Genomic DNA, 24,282 nt, shown 5'->3' with positions numbered 1-24,282 from the left:
GAAAGACGTTGAGCTGAGGTAGAATTTTACACCCTCTAGGAATTCTTTGGGTGGAAGAGAAGTATGTGTTTGAATGTTATTTCATCTAGTTTTGACACACTTTAAAGCTATTTCAATTGGGATGTTAGTGTATAACAATTTTATGTCAAAAGATATAAGTTTGTGATTAATTGGTACAGACTATTTTGAAATAAAATTGTGAAAATCCCATGAATGCTGTATATGATAGTTGGTTTTACCGACTATATTTGCCAAAATGTCTGCAAAACATTTGGGGAGGTTGTATGTTGGACTTCCAATATTACTAATATTTGGGCGAAACGGAATGTTGTTTTTATGTACTTCTTTTGAAAGTGTAATATATATATATATATATATATATATATATATATATATATATATTACACTTTTGGTAGCCCAAGATGAGATAGTCTGCAAAGACTGGTCCACAGATTTAACAAGATGAAGGTGACAGCCTATCACCGAAAATTTCACATTTAGAATAAAGTTCTACATCAAACTGGCTTATACCATCTCTAGCCGATCCTTGACTTGACGCTTTCCTGAAAGTTACCTACCAAAGAATTGTATTCTTAGCGTCGTTAATACACTATATATATACGTATATATATATATATATATATATATATATATATATATATATATATATATATATATATATATATATATATATATATATATATATATATGTATATATATACAGTGGTACCTCGATATACGAGCGCCCTAATATACGAGTGTTTTGAGATACGAGCCGCGGAGCTAGCGATATTTTACTTTGAGATGAGAGCAAGATTTGAGATACGAGGAATCGGTTTTTATTCAAATTCATACCTCTTATTTGATTACTTCTAATTTGCTTTGTAAATAAAATACAATTTCTAAGCTCCAGACTTCTCTCCATGAAAAGATGGAGAAACTACTAATGGTGTGGGTGACAGAGTAGCAGCTTCAAGGAGGAATCTTAACACAAAGCATCATATCTGAGAAGGCACGAGCGATTTACGAAGATTTTCTGAAGCAGATCCCACACACTTCACAAATGATGAACCGGAAGACTCATTTAAAGCCAGTCGGGGTTGGTTTGACAACTTTAGAAAAAGGACCAGCATTTACACCCCCCAGCAAGTCTTCAACTGTGACGAGACAGGGCTTGAAAAAGATGCCGAATAGGAATTACATAACGGCAGAGGAGAAGACGATGCCAGGTCACAAACCTATGAAAGATAGATTAACTCTACTACTTTGTAAAATCAAACCTCTTCTAGTGTACCATTCAGAAAATCCCAGAGCCTTTAAGTAACATAAGATTTTAAAAGCAAAACTGCCAGTTATGTGGAGGGCAAATCCAAAGGCGTGGGTCACCAGGAAATTCTTTGTGGAGTGGATAAACCTGGTGTTTGCCCCTTGTGTTAAAAGATATCTACAGTAAAACAACCTATTCATGCAAATCCTTCTTGTCCTCAATAATGCCTCTTCTCACCCACCAAATCTCGAAGATGATTTACTCCAAGAGTTCAAGTTTATAAAGATTCTCTACCTACCAGCCAACACCACTCCTATCTTACAGCCCATGGATCAGAAAGTGATTTCTAATTTTAAGAAGTTGTATACCAAGCACATTTTTCGGCGCTGCTTTGAGGTGACGGAGAACACAACTCTTACCCTTCGAGAATTCTGGAAGGACCACTTTAACATAGTAATATGGCTAAGAATTATTGAGCAGGCCTGGCTAGGTGTTACAGCAAGGACCTTAACCTCTGCATGCATGAAGCTGTGGCCTGAGGCTGTAGATGAAAGGGCCCGCGAAGGACTGGAACGAGAAGTTTCAGTGGTAGATGAGATTTTTCCTCTTAGAAAATCCATGGGTCTGGACGTGGATGAAAGAAATGTGAACGAACTTGTCGAGGAACAGTCTCAGGAGCTGACAACCGAGGAGTTAGACGAACTACATTCGTAGCAGCATACGGTGGTTCAACGAAAATTTAGTTTTGAAGAGGAGCCAGAATTGGAAGACGTTGTCTCTACAAGAGATATAAAGGATATCCTGGGAATTTGGGGAAATTTGGGAGTTCATGGATAAAAATTACCCCGAAAGAGTTACAACTGGTCCAACACATTTCCGCAATATTCTGATAGAGAGGAAGGAAACAAATCTCCTTGGACAGTTTTTTTAAACGATCTGCAGATGAAAATGAGCAAAGTGTGACGAAAAAAGCGAAGGCCACTGACGTAAATTAAGCGCTTTTGTAATCACTTCACTTTTTCTTATGTTTTTACAGAATATGTATGTATTTTTTGTTACTTATAAATAAATGTTTCTTCTTTTAAATACATTTTTCTTATTAAAAAACACTTTAAAAAATAACTAACGTGTTTTTTGGGGACTGGAACGGATTAATGACATTTCAGATAATTTCAATGGGAAAAATTGCTTTGACATACGAGCAAGATTACGGAATGAATTACACTCGGATGTCGAGGTATCACTGTATATGTATATAAATATATGGATATATATATATATATATATATATATATATATATATATATATATATATATATATATATATGTGTGTGTGTGTGATTCTCTGCTTGTGTTTTTCTGTTGGGAGCTCTGATCTCAGAATATTGTGATTGGTGTTACCCAGGCCCTTGGTCTCCATCGTTAATTTATTTTAACTTAGGAAGTTTTTATTACCCCTTTTAACATTTTTTCATGGTGTAGTCTGTAGGTATTTTCACAAGTACCTGGATTACCTCGACTCAACATTCTTATAATAAAATTATTTTCTTATTTTTATTCTTCTTCTGGTGCCAAACTAAATTTGAAGTTATACCGCCCGTCTGTATACAACTGTGTTGTGTTTAAATGTATTGTGTAATTTAAATATAAGTTAGTGGCAGTTAGCTTAAGTAAAAACGGTGAAAATTCTAGAAAAATCTTTATATTTTGTTTAACTTTACTAGATTTAAAATAAGAAAAATTATAGCCAACCGGTATAAACAGTTAACGAATAAAACGTTATAAGTGTGAAAATTGCTACAAAATCGAATAAAAAAGGTCAAAACACGATCCTCGCTGTCTGTAATCATTTTTTCCCGAGAAGTCTCGAACATGAACACGAGAAGAATAAAAGCGCCTTCTCCTATTGCCACGAAATGCCATAATCATAAAAAGTTACGGCAACGGCAATTTTAGATTATGATAACTTGGAATTCCTACCGCTTTTAATGGTCCCGACATCTTGCTAATGCGATTTTGTCTCCCGCTTATCAACGCAGTAAAATCTTTACAATGTATCTGCTAAATAAGTGGGAAATGAATATTAAACGACCGGTTGTTATCCGTTTCACTATAAATGACAAATACAGTCGCGAGTCTTTATAGAAATGCACACAGAGAAAAAAGCAGTAAGACTACTAAAATGCATATTATCTAGCACCATTATTATCTTCGTTTTTTCCGAATATTGGCGACCATCATTCTTACTTTATTAGCAATGGCTCCGAGACGCTCTATAGAATTCGTTTGAAACCCTGTGCTCGAGTTTTTTAACCAGAATATATTTTTTATTCAAGGATTCCTTCCGTCGGGTATTTTTTCTTAAATAATTGGAACTCCTCTTGTTGGAACCATATTCATCAGAATGTTCTTGACGCGACAAAAACTTCTTAGAGCCTGAAGAAATGGCCTAATCACCATGTTCTTATAACTTTTCTGGTAAGAGCAAGTGGTGTACCCTCATCATCCTCAATGAAATACGGACTTAGTACACCATTTCCTACACTGCACATAAAAAAGTTCACAAGCACACTAGGTTTCTGGACAATAACGTCTGGCTTCTCAAAATAAAGGCAACGAGTTGTGTGGCGATTGATTGATGAAAATTATTCAAGTCAATGTTACTTTCGTCAGATAACTACAAGTTGATCAATAAGTCTGTATCTTTGTACGCCATGGCCAAAAACTTACCTATGTCTCTAATTAATCGTCGAAGTGACGTTGTTTTCCTGATGTTTATTTTCAAGGCTGTTGCCGAAGACTTCTTTTTGGTGATCCCAACACTTGTTTGAAAACTATGTTTTTCGTTTGTGGATACAGTTAGTTTCCTACCAGACCTTGCCTTACGTTGAAACAGTACACTACTCGTATGACGAAATTTTATGTCAGTAGACAGTATAAGTTTGTTGCTTGGTGCAGGTTTATTAATAGGCTACTGATGATGTCCAAGTAAAGAGATCCAACAGGAACTACAACGTGGAAAGGTCAATAGACCCCCAAATATGAGTATATAATATACAGGGAAAATGAGTATATAATATATAGGGAAAATAACCAAAATGAGGTAAATATAAAAAGTCAGATTATAGATAGATGATGATACGCAAAACAAATGCTATTTTTACCAAATGTAAACCAGGGATCTACACCAGAGTACAAAATAATGCATAAATCTACAAAAGATAAAAGATAACAAATCATAGTTAGTAGCTAACGTACAAGAAAAAATAATGAGCAATTTAAAAAATAACCGCAAAAATCGTTAAATCGTTTGAAAACTTTAAAGAACATCTGGCCTCAAATTATTCCTAGAACCGTATACAAAATACTGTTTTAAAACTAATTGTTTTTTTCTATGAAATGCAACATTGTAAATACCGAAATATGCGAAGAAACAAGTTATAGAACAATGTTTGCGAACAAATAGAGAAAATGGAAAAAATCGTGAGTTGCGAACATTAAAAAATTGTATCTTGAATACTCTGAATGTACTTGTACCGAACGTCATTTTAAAGAGGAAAGATACAAAGTTTTTTTAAGTGAAGCAATATCTATACTAATCGGTCAGATAGTCAAGCGGGTCAAGCGGCTGACTCTCATTCGTTTCACTGTCGAATGGTTAAGTAGTATGGGTTCAAGCCCTGGCTTGGTGTACAGAAAAATAAAAAAAGTTAACAAAGCATTTTAAAATTCTAAAACGAATCTGTGGCTTAGACCTGAATATGCTGGTGTCTGATCGGCCTATGGTTGCAAGAGAAAAGGGCTTGCGACTCGGTGATACTCCTCCATAGATCCCTACCGGAAGGGCGAGGCGCCTAATATACCGGCATATATATATATATATATATATATATATATATATATATATATATATATATATATATATATATATATATATATATATATATATGTATATATATATATATATGTATATATATATATATATATATATATATATATATATATATATATATATATATATATAAATAATATCTATACTCCCGTGGAAAAAAGTTATGGGACAAAAAAGGAAAATCGCGTTTTTTCGTGTTTTTTGCTTTGTTTTTTGAATATTTTTTTGTCAAAAAAATTATTTTTGACTTTAAAGGACATTTCGATAGGATATTTAATTTTGACTAACTTTTCTGTAGATGTATATGTACTGTTTGTAGAATGTATATGTATATGTTTGTAGAATTCAAAGGCACCCTAGTGCATAGGGACTAATCTACCCCTTTCTCAAAGACGCACCCCTTTAAATGCACGTTGCGGTTTTATTCATTTTTGGAAATCTAGTGACCATATAAAATAATAAAATCCCTTTAACGTTGTAGTTCCTTTCTAAAGTACAATAAATAGCCTATAAAGTGTCCACGATATTTTTGCATGACTAGCGTTAAACTTATGTCTTTTTTGATAACCATTTCTGGTTCGAAGGTTACCCATTTTCGTGTCTCACGTTGGGCGCCAATGAATATTATTGAATTAGAATATTAATGAATTAGAATATTCGGTGAAAATTAAAATTGGAATTTAGATTATGATAGTGTATGACTGTGTGTGACTAATAAATAGAAAGTTGAACGAAGAGTTGAGCGCCAACTATTTTTAAAATAAAAATAGTAAAATAAAAGAGACAAGTTAATAAATAAATAAAATGCTGAAAGAAATTTAAACAAAATAATTAATTAAAGAAAAATAACAAACATGTGAGGTTTGTAACGTTAAAAAGATTTAAATTCTTTGTTCTAATAATTTTCCAGTTTGAAATTAAGGTGTGGCAACCCATATTCGTCCGCTGTTGAAGAAGAAATAACCTTTGTTTTACCATCACTGTTAATTAAATTACCCAATCTTAATTTGGTAAGAAAATTGCATTCATTTTTTAATATGTCCTCTTGATTTTTTACATTTTTACCTTATTTTGCGTCTCTTCGTCGAACCGAATCTTATTGTCACTGTATTATAGGGTTCAAGATTTGACTGGAGTAACGATAACATTTCTGCTTAATAATTAAGACCCGTACTCCTCACTACCTTAGCAAATTCATTTAACTTCTGCCCATCATCATGGAGAATTTTACTATGCTAAAGCCCACCCTCCAGCTTTAATCCTATTAACAGGTTTATCTAATTTATTGTAAATACTTTTTCTTCTATTCCAAGCCAAGTGAAGCGATGAAAGTTTATTTAACAATACAAGATATGGAATTTTGCTATGTGATAGAATTTAATATTTAAAATCTTTTTTTATAAACAGTGCACATTTTATTATTCATATCTCGAATGGTATTTAATATTTTTGAGCCGTCTCTATTTTAAACATGGTTAAATCGTAATTTATCAACTAAACAGTAACATTTTTTGATTTTTTTGCACATTTAACTAAATTTTCTCATTTAACTGCATGTTTTTTAGTATAAACATACAGTTAATCCATTGCAAAGAGGACTTGGGTTAATTAAGACCGTTTTTATGTGTTTTATGATATTTATAACTTTATTTAACGTCTTTTTGATATTTGATATTTTAAATCTGTTTTGATATAGGTACTGAATTTTACCATTTTTTATTTTTTATTATAATATTTGCACTTTTATCTTTCCTTCCTTGTAACATTCCTTTTCTGTTTTTTAGAATTTAAATATTTAAAACTTGGCGTTTTTTGTTGTTTTTTGTCAATATTTCTTGTGTTTCTCACGTCTATGAACGGTCTCGCCCATAATCTACCAGTAGTGAGCAGCGGTGCATTCGAGCATAATACTGTATCAGTGTTTTAAGTTTACTTCTTAGTAAAAGCGTTTACTATGTACGATCTACTGTACTACTTCGTCTATATCTGTTAACAATAAGCTGTTAATCTTTATACACCGCACAATTTTTTTCATTTGAAACAGTGTTTCAGAGCATATTTGTAGTCTTTTAATTTAAGACTATCGGCCTCAGCGAAATAAGACGAAGAGCAGAATCCCAAATTACTCTTAAATCAGGACACGTATTTTATTTTAGAGGAGAAGAAGACACTTCAAATGGTAGAGTAAGATTCATTATACACAGAAAGCACAGACAAGTGCTTTAGTTGAAATTATCAGCATAAGCCCGAGGATTGTATATCTCATCTTCAAACTAAATGCAAGATATAACCTTAAGGTAATCCAGACATATGCGTCAACGACTACCCACTCGGATGAGAAACTTGAAGAATTTTATGAAGACTTAGAAATAGCGTTACATACCACACCATTATATCACACAATAATTATGGGCGACTTTAAGGCGAAAATTGTGTTTAAATAACGCATGACGCAGAAGTAGCAATAGGTAAGTATGGATATGGTGGAAGAAATGAACGAAGGCAAATATTGCTGAACTTCCTGCACCAGGAAAATTTATCCATGATGAACTTTTTTTCGATAAAAGCCTCAGCGTAAATGGACATGGATCAGCACAGATGGCAGTTTCAAAAATTCAAACAGAAAAGAAATAATCAAAGACATCGAAGTACTCAAAAAATTTTCAGTAGGAAGCGACCACAGATTCGTCCGAGATAAGATGCTATTAAATGTCAAATTGGAAAGAATAAAGATAATCAAGACTTGCAAGATGAAATAGAAGATGTAGATCAAGTAAATGATGGCATAACGAAAGCACTTAAAGAAATAGAAAGGAAGTGCTGCCCGACTGTTCTGAGTCATAAAGAAAAACTAAGCCAAAATATCAAAGAACTAATACGTAAAAAAAGACAGCTGATGGAAAAATACGGCTCCAACTACACAAAAATGAAACCGAAAAGACGTAAGAGAAAACAATACAAGAGAAATAACTAAAATAATTCAAGAAAACCAAATTTTAATTCCATATGAAATCAAAACGGCACTTTTAGAAATGAAAAATAATAAATCCCCTGGCGATGACGGTGTAGTAATCGAGGTGATCAAACTAGGTGGAAATAACATTATTCAGACTTTGGCCAAGCTTTTCACCGAATGCATCTACCAAGGAAAAACTCCTTCTCAATGGAACAAGGCAGTCATTGTTTAATTAAACAAGCAAGGAGACATAACAGATCTAAAAAACTACCGTCCTATCCGTTTCCTTTCACACATACAGATTGAACGAATTTAAAACGGAACATACAATTTAATATATGTCTGTTTGAACTGCATTTGAAATAGTGGACCAATATAAAACTTGGACAAAAATAAATCCATACCCGGTGATAGACATTGTATAAAATATCGTTCAACTATCTGTCTCCTTTAAAGGAAAGAGGAGCTTGCCTAATAGTCGGAGAGATAGAGCCGAAATTTTGAACTGATCAGTAATATGACATTTCTCTATTGGAATATATTCATTGTAACTGGGTTAAGACTATGTCTTACAGGCGGACGCCCCTCGTGGTACAGGGGGTGGCTATACAGGGATGAAGTTGTAATTTTTTTCGGAAAAATTAACGATCGATAATATGGCTGAAAATTTGCCCAGAGTAAGATCTTGGTATAACTAGAAGAAATCCCAAAGGGCGGACGCGAGAGTGGATACATAAGGGGTGGCGGACAGGGATGAAATTGCAATTTTTTGGGGAAAAATTAACGATAAATAATATGTCCGCCATTTTCATGGCTCATTATTTAGCCCCTAAAAACTCTAAATCCAAAAGAGCGGACAGCTGGGTTGGTACAGAGAGCCATAAAACGGGGTCAAATGTACCACTTGCCTGCGCATTTTAGGTCTCGGTAACAATTTTCAAACTGATTTTATTATGATATTTTTATACCGATTGATTTGAAAATTTGTATGCTCACTTCTGTTACTATTCTGAAAAGCGTCAAGTAGAGTTTTCCTCAAAATTTTCGAAAAAAATTTCCGTAAATGAAAATTTTCGTAATTTGTAGAATCCTTTCGATTTTCTGTCAGTTATACCATGAATTTTTCCAAAAATTTTCAAACGATTTTTCCGATAAGAAAAAAAAATTTAGAAAAACTTTAAAGATGTCATCACTGATGTCATCACATTCATCATCTTCGTCACTTTCACTTTCAATAATATCACATTCATTATCTGCTTCATTTTCAATCACTACTTCTCGAATTGATTCTGGCATCTGAGGTCCACTAAACCATTTGAATTTATATGTTTCATCTTCAAACTCCCAACCATGTTCTTCAACAATCAATTCTGTTGGTACTTTTTTATGAGCATTTGTCCAAATATTTGAAATATAATGGGCTTGCAGTAGATGTTGGTGTAATTCATCTTGACATGGTGGTAAGCTTGAAGCATCGAAATTTTTTAGTTTTTTTTCTCGTTCATATCATGCAACTTATACTGCCGGTTAAATAGTGAAAATCTGACATCGTTTACTTTTCTTTTTGGAATTGTTCTCGTCAGTCCTGTTCCATATAAGTGACATATGAAAGTTTCTAAGGTTTCAAAAACTTCATTACAATCGAATCAGTTTCACCAAGTTGGATAAAAGCATCTTGATACTTATTACATTTAGCGCATGCGTCTAGAATTACTGATCTAAATGGAACGCGCATCATTATTATTTTAATATTTTAAAATAATAATGATGCAAAATTAATGTCCAAACAGAATTTGTAAAATTATAATTAACTAATGAAAAAAAAATTCAATCAATTTGAAAGTTAAAAAAAAATATTGAAAATATCTAAGTACGAAGTAAATTTCAAAACTTAAAAAATTGATAATTCCACTATTAAATTGATTTTTATTAATAATTATTTGTAAAATGTTAAAGGAATTCTACAAATTGAATTTTACCTATTGATAAATAGAAATAATATATTTTGTATTTGATTATTAATGTAATAATAAATCAAATTTTTCTTATATCTGAACAACCATTATTTATGCAATATAAATTTAAAAACCTTTTTATTGTAATAAAAAATAAGTAAAATTACTATTTGTTATACCAAAAATATTTAATAGTTAACATTATAAAATTACTTTAATTTAAAAAAATATCAAATATCAAACATTTATTCAATTAAAAATTAATTCGTAAAATATTTATATTTAAGAAAAAAATGTGATTTGTAAAGTAAATATGACTTTAGTTTGAAAAAAAAACATTATCATAATATCATTTTAAAACTACAAAATATTCTATAAAAGATTCAGACGATGACGTAGAGTTTTATCAAATGTTTTAGAAAAGTTTTTCTAATTTTTTTTTCTTATCGTAAAAATCGTTTGAAAATTTTTGGAAAAAAATCATGGTATAACTTACAGAAAATCGAAAGGATTCTATAAATTAGATTTTACCTCAAAAAATTACGGAAATTTTTTTGGAAAATTTTGAGGAAAACTCTTCTTGACGCTTCTCAGAATAGTAACAGAAGTGAGCATACAAATTTTCAAATCAATCGGTATAAAAATATCATAATAAAATCAGTTTGAAAATTGTTACCGAGACCTAAAATGCGCAGGCAAGTGGTACATTTGACCCCGTTTTATGGCTCTCTGTACCAGCCCAGCTGTCCGCCCTTTTGGATTTAGAGTTTTTAGGGGCTAAATAATGAGCCATGAAAATGGCGGAGATATTACTTATCGTTAATTTTTCCAGAAAAAATTGCAATTTTACCCCTGTCCGCCACCCCTTATGTATCCACTCTCGCGTCCTCCCTTTGGGATTTCGTCTGGTTATACCAAGATCTTACTCTGGGCAAATTTTCAGCCATATTATCGATCGTTAATTTTTCTGAAAAAAATTACAACTTCATCCCTGTATAGCCACCCCCTGTACCACGAGGGGCGTCCGCCTGTAAGGCAAAGTCTTAACCCAGTTACAATGAATATATTCCAATAGAGAAATGTCATATTACTGATCAGTTCAAAATTTCGGTTCTATCTCTTGGACTATAAGGAAGCGATAAGTGGTTTGACAGCATAATAACTGCTTGTGTAGTCTAGTTTTCACAGTGATTCTAGGCAACCTATTTGGGTGGAGTTTTGACTTGTTCTTGAATGAATTCAGAATCCAGCAGCACGCTGAAATATTGGATTTTTATAATATAATTATTTGACAACCTTTTGTTGGCCAACCACCTAGAGTGGAGTTGAGCCGAAATACATTGATTTCGTATGTTCCGTTTTAAATTCGTTCAATCTGTATATAAACTTTTCACAAAAAGCCTAGCGAACAAGCTAGATTTAGATCGGGATACAGCACTAACGACCACTTACTAGTGATAAAGAACCTGATAGAGAAGTCTGCAGAATACAACAAACCATTGGCACTGATATTCGTGATACAGTGAGATACACACGAGAAAGCATGCGATACGATAAGCCATCAGAAAATGTTAAAACAGAATGCCGAATAGACCATCGCCACACTTACATAATTAAATATATCTACAAAAATTCCACAGCTAGCGTAAGACTATCTGAACAAGAAACAAATAATTTCTGTATACAGCGAGGAGTACGGCAAGGAGATACCGTCTCTCCAAAGTTATTCACAACTCATTTAGTATATACTTGTAAGAAGGCAGATCTAAACGAGCATGGCATCAACATAAATGTATCGTATGGATAATGCAATAATAATGTTTAAAAAATTATATCACGCTTCCTTGGAGATCGGACTAAAGACTAGTATGAACAATATGAACACTAAATCGAAATATTGCTGTTAATGAAAGTTGTACAGACTGCATCATATAAGTATTTAGGACATGAAATTCGGTTGGACAGAGATAACCAGACATGCGAGCTCAATGTATTTAAATCGGACCTACCCATATGATTCAAAAGGAAAATCTTTGATCAATGTGTGTTGCCTGTACTCACTTATGGAGCTGAAACATTAACACTTACAAAAAAGGTGGTGAATAAGATTTGCGTGACTCAGAGGGCTATGGAGCGCCACATGTTGGGTGTCTCTCTCAGACTAAGTCTCATATTCTTAAATTGTTTTTCAGTATTTAATATAAATAATAACTTTTAACACAGCTAACACAATTATTGGTTGTAACGAAAATCACATTTTTAACTAAAACGACGACTTGACTTGACTTGAACCGACTTGACGTTTCGACTTTCACTCCGGAAATCGTTTTAAAAAAAGATTATAAAAAGTTCTGGCAAAATGTATAACCAAAGTTATTTGTTATTAGGTTATGCAATTTCAAAATTGACAAAGTTAACCTCGATTTTGTACGCATCAGCATGTAAGTGACTAAAAAATTGGTTTCAGATAGTTTTAGAAAGTTGATAAATAATAACATACAGCCAAAACATACAGAAAAAAAAACATAAAAAATAAACATATAGTAGGAGCAATGGAACAGCAAATACTACACTATACCTGGAAAAGCGTTATGAGATATAACCATGGAATTGCAAAGCCAAGAAATAAATTACAAAGTATTAAGCGAAATTATAATGGAACCGGCACAATAATAGAAGATAGGTAATAATAGGTCGCCATAAAAGTATGGAAAATATGGCTATTCATCATACAAATAAGCAATTTTTTAACGCCAAGATCGAACAAAGAAAATTATACAATTATCAGTAAAATTTTGTTCAAATAAGTTAGAGGCTGTACCTACCGTAAAAAACGTTTAACAAAGGTCCGTTTGTCTAATTGAAAAATAAAACCAATTTGCGCTGGCACCTCACACGCCCGACTATTATCCCATTCCACTTTATTTTGCATTTTCCGAGCATCGCAAAGTTCCCCATGCAATTCTGTACGTGAATGGTTAATTGTCGGCTTCGCAGTTTTTGCATTTCTATTACGCCGACATGACGCAGAAATAACATATCATTAAAGACTCGAATACTAACCGTAAGAATTACATTTTCTTGTATATAATCAGCGGTTCGAAGTGTTGCTTGCAGGATTTCGCTGTTTATTTTTTCCTTTTCCAATTTCTCCGCTTATTATTTAACTCGCTTTGCCTTGTGATTACCATAAGTGGTTTTTATTCCGTGCGAAATTAGATAAGAATATTTATTTACTATGTTTACACGCTTAAAGAAGTTATTCAGTCCGGAACGTAAGGTCTTTTCGTATACCTAACAATTAATTTATGTCGGTTCTTTGTCTTACTTCCGGTTAACATTTTATTTTTAACCTTCTCTGTTCGACTACTTTCTTCTATTGCAAATTATTAATGCTAGTGTTTACTTGGTTTCTTCAACATTACCATTATTTTACCTTATCTATATCCTACCATTGTTTGTCTGTTAAAATAAATGTCTTGACGGACCACTAGACGAGAAGCGAGTGTCCTTGTATTTTCCTTCGACGTGTTCTTCTATTAATTATTCGTCTATTTTGTTTCAGGGATATCGCTGTGCATTTGTCTGAGAGAAATAATCTGTACTTCTGTGCATATACTTTCTTAAGGAATATATTATAACCTTTCGAGACTGGCTGAATGGCGAAAGTCTATGCCACAAAAAAAATCCCACCATTTACATATTATTCCATTTTTACATTGCTTCTATCATGGATAAACCAATGTTTATTACTTTCACAGTTATGTCTGGGGTATCCTCCAGAAAGTTTTTGGGCGTTACGCTTGTTGTTTTCTGCACATACGATGACCTGCATATAGTGTGTATTATATATGAGGCCACCAGAAAGTTGGTATGAATATATACGTTCAATCTAAAACACGCTGCTTTCTCCCTTTCGCCTTGGGTATATATCTTACGATAGACAAATAATAAGTAAGAAGACTATACAAAACTCTATTTAAACAAGCAAAATCAAAGAGATAACATACAAATGTTTAATTCTAATAAAACTTAAATAAATACATATTTTAATATTTTAATATGACAAACATAACGAATATTTATTTATAGTTAAGAATAATTTTATACATTGTGTACATTTTATACATTTATAAGATTATTGTACAAGTGACAATAATACTTAAGATTAAGTATGATGCGACTAACGATACAATAGATTGCCAAGCGATTATATATGCATATATTACCGATATGCCGACTTATATACCTACTGGTGATTTTGAAGGGGGATCCAATCAATTGTCATATACAGTTACTCAATAAATTTTTAAAATAATAAACTCCTTGCATGTAAACCAAGGAAATATAAAGGATGATCTGGTGCACTTTTGACCCGATGTCATGTTTTTTCACCATACCCCATATATATATATATATATATATATATATATATATATACATATATATATATATATATATACATATATATATATATATATATATATATATATATATATTGATGAAATGAAATAAATTATATTTACTACGTCTCACGTCGTTTGATTTGATGTCCCATATGCTAGAATTCGGCTAGTTGTTTATTTTGTACTCAGTAAGAGGCCTTCGTGTCTATTATTATCCATAGTGTCATGTGATCACAGATGAAGATCCTATCACAGATGAAGATGCTGTGTAGTGCACTTTTAGTAGTCGTTTTGTTTGTTTTTTATATCCTAATATATTCGTTGCATCCTCCGCTTTCATTTACTATGTGGCATGTTGGGATTCGATCAGTTTTTATTTTGTGCTCCGCCAGAGGCCTTTTTTAAGTCAATAAATCAAAATTTGTCTTTTAGTTATTCTATTTTTATCCATAATGAGTGTTCTATAATATCTCCTATTTGACTATACGTTCATTAATAATAAAGATACTGTGTAGTGTCCTTTTGGTAGTCTCTTTGTTTGTTTTTTCTATCTTAAGATATTTATTGTATCCTTCCCTTTCATTTAACGCATCACACGTTAATTAATGCCCTTTTGGTAATGCCGCCATGTGTTTTTTCTGTCTTAACATATTCGCTACTCCTCTCCATTCCAATGGTGTATCATACGTCACGATACGACTAACTATTCTACCTCCGCTACAAAACACTCAAAAGATATTTTGCTTAATAAAAATTTACAGTAACCTATATTTTTAACAATTTTTCGAAAAAACTAATTACTGATAAAGTAGTAAAATTTTCGAGTGAGGATCTTTAAATTATTAATTTGTAAAATGAATTAGCAATAAATCAACCATATCGTTTCAAGAACAAAATCTGATTGAAATATCAGTTGGTAGTTCATATTTCTTTCTTAGATGGCGCCAGGAGTTATCGTACCGAACAAACAGTGTGAGTTGTCGTCCTAGCCTTTTATATAGATATATTGCTAATATTTTTTTTATAATAACGCCACACATTTAAGTTCTTTAAAATTTAAAAAATCTTAATTTTTTTCTTTCAAAATTTTGTTTAATAGTTTTAGTAATTTTTGAAATTTGTTAAATAGTATGTAGAATGTATTCTTCACTTACATTTTCAGTATTATCTTGTATTTATGTTTAATATCTTTATTTCGATTACTATTACATTTAATTTTATTTATTTATTTTTTAATTTTATTTAATTCTATTTAATTTTATTTAGTTTTATTTAATTTGTTTAATTTTATTTAATTTTATTTAATTTTATTTAATTTTATTTAATTTTATTTAATTTTATTTAATTTTATTTAATTTTATTTAATTTTATTTAATTTTATTTAATTTTATTTAATTTTATTTAATTTTATTTAATTTTATTTAATTTATTTAATTTTATTTAATTTTATTTAATTTTATTTAATTTTATTTAATTTTATTTAATTTTATTTAATTTTATTTAATTTTATTTAATTTTATTTAATTTTATTTAATTTTATTTAATTTTATTTAACTTTATTTAATTCTATTTAATTTTATTTTTTATAATAAGTGTATATGATCAAACACAATGAATTAGTTGTAAAATGAATCAGCCTTGTTAATATAGGCACACAACATGCAATCGAACGGTAACATAAGCAATGAATCTACACATTCAATTATGATATTTATTTATATTTTATAATTTATTTAATATTTGGTCTGAATTTAACAGGTATGTCAGAAAGGAACAATAAATAAATAATAAAATTACTCTATTCCATTTAAAAAATATTATTTAAATTTTAAAAATACAGAAAACCTAGTATAAAGCTTCTTGCTAGTCTACAGTACCACCTACTGTTTCATTTTTTATTTTTAAATATTTAGTTAATATTTGCATGAAGTTGCGAAACTGCAACACCTCTGATACTACCAGGAACTCAGCACTTTTTAGTTAGTGATTCTTTTTTCGACGTTAAATGTTCCTTAGCCATATTAACTTATGCTGTATCATTTTATCATTAATAGGGGCAACAGCTAAACTTTTCCTAACACTTAAGCATTCTTACTTCCACAACGTTGTCCTTCTTTCCTTTTTAACTCAAGCGCCATAGATAATAGCCGGTTTTACAGAATTTACCTTTAATTTTTTTGTGTTACTGCTGTATGAATTTCTTTCAAGAGTCTGTCTTTACCTTTGATAATTCTATTTTTACATGAAAATTATCGGTCCCTTCTACATCTGTGATAACATAATATGTAAGGGGCCATCTTGTCTTGTTTAAGTTATGTGTCAGTTCTATTCCTGCTTTTACTTCTACCTTACATTTCTATTCGTTAGTGTTCTCTTCGCATTTATCCTAATTCTCCGTATTCAAAGATTCTTTTAGTTTATTACTTGTGCTTTTTTTCCCACTTTTTATAATATTTAATCTCATGCCTTGTAAAACTTCTATAACATCTGTTATAAAATCTCATAAAATTAGTTATTAAATATTTATTTATTCAAAAGATTATTTTTATCCTAATACTTTCACCTGGGATATACCAAACCACTAATTTCAGAAATGTACATCGACCCTTCTAATTGTAAAGAAGGAAATAATTCGATAGTTGAATATTCGGTGACGTCAGGCAGTAACCTTTTCTCTTTTTCCAAGTCGCTTAACAACACAACATCAAAACAGTCGAAAAATGGTCGCCGTGGAAGACGTTTACAAGCTCTCGAAGTGTCTTACATCTCGTAGTGTCCATGATACTATGTAGTGTCTTACCAGTACTTACTTGTATCTCGACTTAGCCCCTTATTTATAGTCGGTACTCAAGCCCGTGCTTGAGCATGTGCTCCGCCAAGTCGAACTTACGTCAAAGTCATGCTCAAGTATTTGTTGTGTTCTATAAACGATACTTCGGGTATTCTCGTACAAGGTTGATCTCAAGCACGAAAAATTAGTACAGTAAAAGTAAGTTTCGAATAAATATCGAATAAAAAGAAGATTCTGTCAATTTTATCATAATTGTGACTAAACTTTTAGCGCCAAATTTAGTTTATGCTTTAGCCCGCGCAAAGTTGGATTATAGTATAGTATATTTACTGAATTTTTGTGTTTAGTATTAATATTTTGCGTTTGAAATTAATATTGGATTAACTATTTTAAGGTATGTAATATATTATAAAAAATATTTATTCTAGAGAATTAATTTCCATTTTGTTACTGTGTCTGAGGCATAATTTTAGATGTTCAATATATGCTTACATGTATATTTGTTTTTGGATATATTTATATGTGTGTAATGCGTTACAATCATTATAATTATATTGTCTGTATAAGCCGTACGCTAAATAAATTGGTTATCTAAATTTTAGATGAGTGGAAATGGCATGAAATATGCACCTTACTCAACAAAGGAAAAAGTTCTCCTAATCCAGCTGGTAACTGAAAACGGTGTGGTAGAGAATAAAAGGACAGACGGTGCTTCGACAATGGAGAAAAGATGGCTTGGGAGTTAATAACAAGAAATTATAACTGCCAGCCTGAGGTCAACAACATCAGGACCAGCGACCAGCTTAGAAAATTGTGGAACAACCTAAAACAAAGGTAGAATACTTTTATTAGTTTAAGCAAATGCTTAAGTATTGACCAATAATTTTTTTTATCATAGGAAACACAAAGAAACAACAGCACTGCGTCACAGCATGTTAGCTACAGGTGGTGGTCCCCCGATAAAGCCAGAGTGTGATGCAGTGCTGGAGTTAATAGAAGAGGATGTTCCCAATATAGACGTCAGCATCGACTGTTCTTTTGATAGCACAGCAGTCTTTGAAAAAGGTAAATGTACTAAATTTGTAACTGTGCTTTACTCATAGTATAATTGTAGGCCAAAAACAGTTCAACCAGCTAGGAAGCTCAATAGCAGGACCATCAGTAGCCTCTGACCCCCCTCACTTCTTTCCCACTACAGAGTTCAAAGAAATGGACTTGTTATGTAAGTATGATGTAATAATTTTGAGCAGTCTTCCTGTACACTTAATAATAGTTTCAGGTAATACTTGTAGTGTGACACCTGCTGTTCATACAGAAGAGGATGATGATGATGTGCTTCAAAGTGGTAAGTGTTTTAAATGTAGTTAAAGCCATATGTACTTAACAATAATATCAATTTTAGCAAACACTCCTACTTCTAGTAGGGCACTGGGTGCTATACCACAAATATTGTCTGAAAATAAACAACGGTCCAAGAAAATGAGGGATACCATCAGACAGCAAGACGAGATTCACAGGATGAAAATGAAGATTTTGGAAGAAGATATGCTGAGGGCAAAAGCCTTAAGAGAAGCAGCTGAGAAGGAGAGGCAGAGAGCTACTGATGAAGCTGAATTAGCTTCATTGAAGTTAATAGACTATAAAATAGGGTAATTATAGATTTTATCATGTTTGACTTGTTACTAGAATTTGGCTATAATTAATTGTATATTTTCAGGCGCTAGAAGATCTTTTTCCTTTGTTGGGTACTCTGCATTTTTAGAGAGAATGTTAGGAATAAGCCACAATATATTTATTTACATATTTTATTTACTGATTTTTTTCAATCTATATGACCAGAGGGCTGTTATCATAGATACAAAATTGTGATTTATTTTCAGAAAATAAATCACAATTTTGTATTTTTAGTAACAATATCTGGTCATAGACATCAAAACATCAGTAACTATAACATATAAATAAACATTGTGGCTTATTCCCAACTGATGATAGTGTTAACTCAGTCTTACAGTGGCCTTTTCACTTTCGGAGCACTGAATGTCAGAGGAGGGTCTGTTTTAGCAGGTAGGCATTTGACGTAGAATCAGCGACGAGAGGGCGTTTTAAAGTACCTCGGGAACTATCGCTGGGACTACGAAGAATGAATCCTGCACTAAGGTCAGTCAGGCGGCGTCCTGGACTGAGATGTCTTGAAGATTTCAGACCCCCCCTCTATAAAGACGAAAAAAAATAAAAAAAAAATATACTTTGTGTTGTAAAATCATGGTTATTTTCTTTCTATTCTCCTTCCTGTTTATTTTATTTCTAGATAGTATTTAATGTAGATTTAAGGTTCTTAATATTTTAATTTCAGCTGGTAAGATATGGTTTTACCTTTTTATTTGTTGTATAGTCTTTTGTTTTTAGATTATGTATGTTTCTCTTTCAGTTTTTTTAAGTATTGATTGCTACATAGATCATATTTTTATGTTGTTTACTGAAAATTATTAAAATACTGAGTTTGCATAATTTTTAGTAAATTGCTGCCACTGCAATATATACATGTATATATACATATGTATATATATATATATATATATATATATATATATATATATATATATATATATATATTGTAACGAAATAGCCCATCTCCGATACGTCATAATTCTTAGAAGGACGAATCTAGAAAACGTAAGAATCGGCTTGTCAATAGCGCCCGTCTTTCGGACGGGAGACAATTAGAGGTGGGACAACGCCAGAATGTTCTCGAAAAGTAACTTTATTATATATATGTAACGTTGTTAGGAGTGAGTTTAGTTGATAAGAGAGTACCGAACTGTAAACTTATAAATAAATATATGTATATAAATTCGAACCGCTCGTTTTATTTAATCTCGTTACAGTTGGTGTCCGGTGTGAGATTTGCAAATAAATTCAGCAGTGATTTTTGAAAAAGACTTTTGAACTTTTGAAAAGTATTATTCGTCGGGAACATCCGCGTAGTGATCTTTATATAAAAGAACATTTAAAAAGTACGTGTGTGCCTGACCAAAGATGCTGCTAGTAGAACTTTCAGTAAAACAGTTGCGTGAGCAACTAGAAGAACGCGATGAAGACTGCAGTGGGTCCAAGAAGACACTCCAAGAACGACTAAAGACTGTTCTCAACAAGAATGGAGAAGACCCAGAGACATTCCAGTTCCAGTCAGCAGACGAAGCCGTTTTAACTAAAATAATTGATGGAAAATTCGAGAATGTTTCCAAAAGATTCGATGAAACGTCGCAAATGATAGAAGAATCTTCTAAAAAAAAATGATGAAAGATTCAATGAAACGTCTCAAATGATAGAAGAATCTTCTAAAAAAAATGATGATAAATTCGAGAATGTTTCCAAAAGATTCGATGAAACGTCTCAAATGATAGAAGAATCTTCTAAAAAAAATGATGATAAATTCGAGAACGTTTCCAAAAGATTCGATGAAACGTCTCAAATTATTAAAGAAGCAGCTAAACAAAATGAAGAGAAATTCGAAAATGTTGCTAGAAGATTCGACGAGACTTCTCAAATAATTAAAGAAGTATGTAATCAAAACAATGAGAAATTTGAAGAAGTCTCAAGAACATTTGATAAAGTAGAAGAGAAGATCAAACAATTAGAGAGCATGATAACCAATACAAAAGTGCTACCACCAGTTAATGCAGTAGCCTTAGATCCGGTAGTGAAAGAAGAATTACCTAGAGACGAAACGACACATAATATGAGATTCAAATTGCCACCATTTGATGGAAAGTCTTCTTGGTCCATATACCTTAGACAATTTGAAGCGATTGCGACAGCCAATCATTGGACAGAACAAGAAAAAGCTGTTTCCTTGACTGCTGCTTTACGAGGTGATGCTGCAGATATCCTAAGATCGATTCCTAAGGGTCAAGAAAAATGTTACCAGACCTTGTTCACTCGACTAGACAAACGTTACGGAGATGCCCATCTACAACAAGTCTACAAGGCGCAACTAAGAAGTAGAATTCAACGAGCAAGTGAAAATTTACAAGAGTTTGAAGCAGATGTTGCTCGTATAGTGCGGTTGGCTTATCCGGAGGTACCAGACAACATTTTAGAAGAAATTGCTGTAGATACCTTCGTCAATGGGTTAAAAGAAAGCGAATTACAGAAAGCTTTACGACTAGCAAGACCGAAAGTTCTAGATGAAGCGCTCGCTATTGCCTTGGAACATGAAACAGCTAGTCAAACTTCACGGAGTCATCGAGTAAGAACCATTGAAGAAGGCGACGAACCAAACGATGAACGTCTGGAAGAAATGGTACGAAAAGTAGTTCGTAACACGATGCCGAAGAGACGCGAGCCCAGATGTTGGAATTGCGGTGACGTAGGTCATATTCGCCGTAATTGCAAGAAAATGATACAACAGTCGGAAAACTAGAACGGGTCGACAACAAGGGGCAACTGCCGACCTCGAGAAACACAGCCCCCATAGTAACTGTGAACATTACGTCCTCAGGTGGAATTCATAGCTTGTACATAGAGGGTCGTATCAATAATAAATGTAGATCGTTTTTGGTAGATACAGGTGCAACGAGAACTATTGCACGGCCAGAAGTAGTACGAGGCCATCTTAAATTATTGCCTGCAACAGTCAAGCTTAGAACAGCAACTGGTGAGATAATTAATACATATGGCGAGGCTAATATGTCAGTATCCATTGGCCAGACCACAGTAAAACATACAGTATTAATTGCAGAGATCTCCGATGAGTTCATATTGGGGATGGATTTACTAAGGAAAGTTGGGGCTGTATTGAATGTCAAAGATGGAGTTCTCGAGATCAGTGGTGAAGAGTTGCCGTTTCATGACGACAAAGAAGATGTTATCAGCTTAATAACTACTTGTGACGTAACAATACCCGGTAATAGTGAGAAAATTTTGATGACCAGACCTGATGGTTACTGCCGAGAGGGAAGTTTAAGGATGGTCGAAGATGTGAATAATGCCGAGTTCCTAACGGCAAAAGCTTTGGTGAGAATTCGAGATGTCGTTCCTGTAAGAGTTATGAATTTAAAGGGAACTGCCATTAAGTTAAGTAAAAGAACTTTGATCGGACAGTGTGTTCCCGTGGCTTCGATTTGTTCCATGAATACTAATGAGAAACCGTCGAAATCTAAGTATCCAAAGGAGCTTGTTGAGACGATGATTAAAACGTGCCAAGATCTTGATGATGAACGAACTAAAAGAGTGAAGTCTATGCTGATAGAATTTCAAGATGTTTTTGCCATGGATAAGAAGGATAATGGCAAAACAAGCATAGTAAAGCATAAAATTAATACCGGAGACGCTCAGCCAATCAGACAACAACCTAGACGACTTCCATTTTCGAAAAGAGATGAAGCCAAAGACATCATCAAAGATATGAACAAACAAGGGGTAATTGAACCATCAAACAGTCCATGGACATCACCTGTAGTCCTAGTAAAGAAGAAAGATGGTTCAACACGTTTTTGTATTGACTACCGACAGCTCAATGCAGTAACTAAAAAAGATAGTTATCCTTTGCCCAGAATAGACGATACTTTGGATACACTTTCTGGTTCTCGTTGGTTCTCCACACTCGATCTGAAAAGTGGATATTGGCAAGTAGACATGGAGCCAGCTGATCGTGAAAAAACCGCATTCTCGATAGGATCAGGGCTTTGGCAGTTCACAGTTATGCCTTTTGGTTTATGTAATGCACCGGCCACATTTGAAAGATTAATGGATGCAGTTTTAAGAGGTCTAACATGGAAAACATGCCTGGTTTATTTGGATGATGTAATTGTAGTTGGAAGATCCTTCGATGAACATGCCAATAATCTAACAGAAGTCTTTCAACGATTGCGGGCAGCGAATCTGAAGTTGAGTCCGAAGAAATGTCACTTGTTTCGACGAGAAGTGAAGTACTTGGGACATATTGTAGCAAGTAATGGTGTAACAGCTGATCCTGAAAAACTTGCAGCAATTAAGGATTGGCCAGTACCAAGAGATAAACACGAAATTAGAAGTTTTCTTGGCCTATGTACATATTACCGCCGTTTTGTCAAAGGATTTGCCAATATCTCCAAGCCATTAACAAAGTTGACAGAAGAAGGCAAAGAATATACATGGAGCGAAGAGTGTCAAAGAGCTTTTGAACACTTACAAATGGCTCTGATCAGCGCACCGATTTTAAGCTACCCTAGACAGGCAGGAAAATTTGTGTTGGACACCGATGCAAGCAACAGTGCAATAGGAGCTGTTCTTTCCCAAATCCAAGATGGGCAGGAGAAAGTCATCGCTTACTTTAGCAAAGTCTTGTCAAAACCAGAAAGAAACTATTGCGTTACCAGAAGAGAATTGCTAGGCGTAGTGAAGGCTTGTGAGCATTTCCATAAATACTTGTATGGCAGAAAGTTTCTTCTTCGCACGGATCACGCTGCTCTAAAATGGCTCCTACAATTTCGTAATCCAGAGGGTCAGATGGCAAGATGGTTAGAACGATTACAAGAATATGATTACGAGATCGAACACAGGGCTGGCAGAGTTCATTCAAATGCTGATGCCCTTTCGAGACGGCCGTGCAGTGCAAATTGTAATCACTGTCTTAAATTAGAAGAACGACTTTGCCCCGTGAGACGAACCACCGTCATTAATGAGCAATGGCAACCTCAACAGCTACAAGACGCTCAAGCAGATGATCCATGTATAAAAAGAGTATTGGATTGGATGCGTCGAAGTGAGAGACCTTCTTGGCAAGACATTAGTGCATGTAGTCCAGAAGTCAAGTGTTACTGGAGCCAATGGAATTGCCTAGTGCTGAAAGATGATCTTCTGTATAGAACCTTTGAGAACGATGATGGTACAGAAACTAAGCTTCAGTTAATTGTACCTAAAAGTAAAGTTTCAGAAGTATTGCGTCAGTTGCATGACGGTGCATCAGGTGGACACTTTGGTATCACGAAGACTCTGCAAAAGGTTCGAGAACGGTTCTATTGGGTGAACTGTA

At 33.1% G+C, this 24,282-nt stretch overlaps 1 protein-coding gene across 1 annotated transcript; it reads left to right on the top strand.

The window, feature by feature from the left end:
• Nucleotides 1-17,997: 17,997 nt before the first annotated feature.
• Nucleotides 17,998-18,991, top strand: LOC140452704 (uncharacterized). Its single transcript, XM_072547038.1, has 6 exons — nucleotides 17,998-18,101; nucleotides 18,166-18,332; nucleotides 18,382-18,489; nucleotides 18,541-18,612; nucleotides 18,670-18,916; nucleotides 18,985-18,991. The coding sequence occupies exons 1-6, from the start codon at nucleotides 17,998-18,000 to the stop codon at nucleotides 18,989-18,991; spliced, it is 705 nt and encodes a 234-aa protein (XP_072403139.1).
• Nucleotides 18,992-24,282: the final 5,291 nt, after the last annotated feature.

This window comes from Diabrotica undecimpunctata, chromosome 1 (assembly GCF_040954645.1).
Source record: "Diabrotica undecimpunctata isolate CICGRU chromosome 1, icDiaUnde3, whole genome shotgun sequence".
Lineage (NCBI taxonomy): Eukaryota > Metazoa > Arthropoda > Insecta > Coleoptera > Chrysomelidae > Diabrotica > Diabrotica undecimpunctata.
This window is presented reverse-complemented; position numbering and strand designations above follow the sequence as displayed.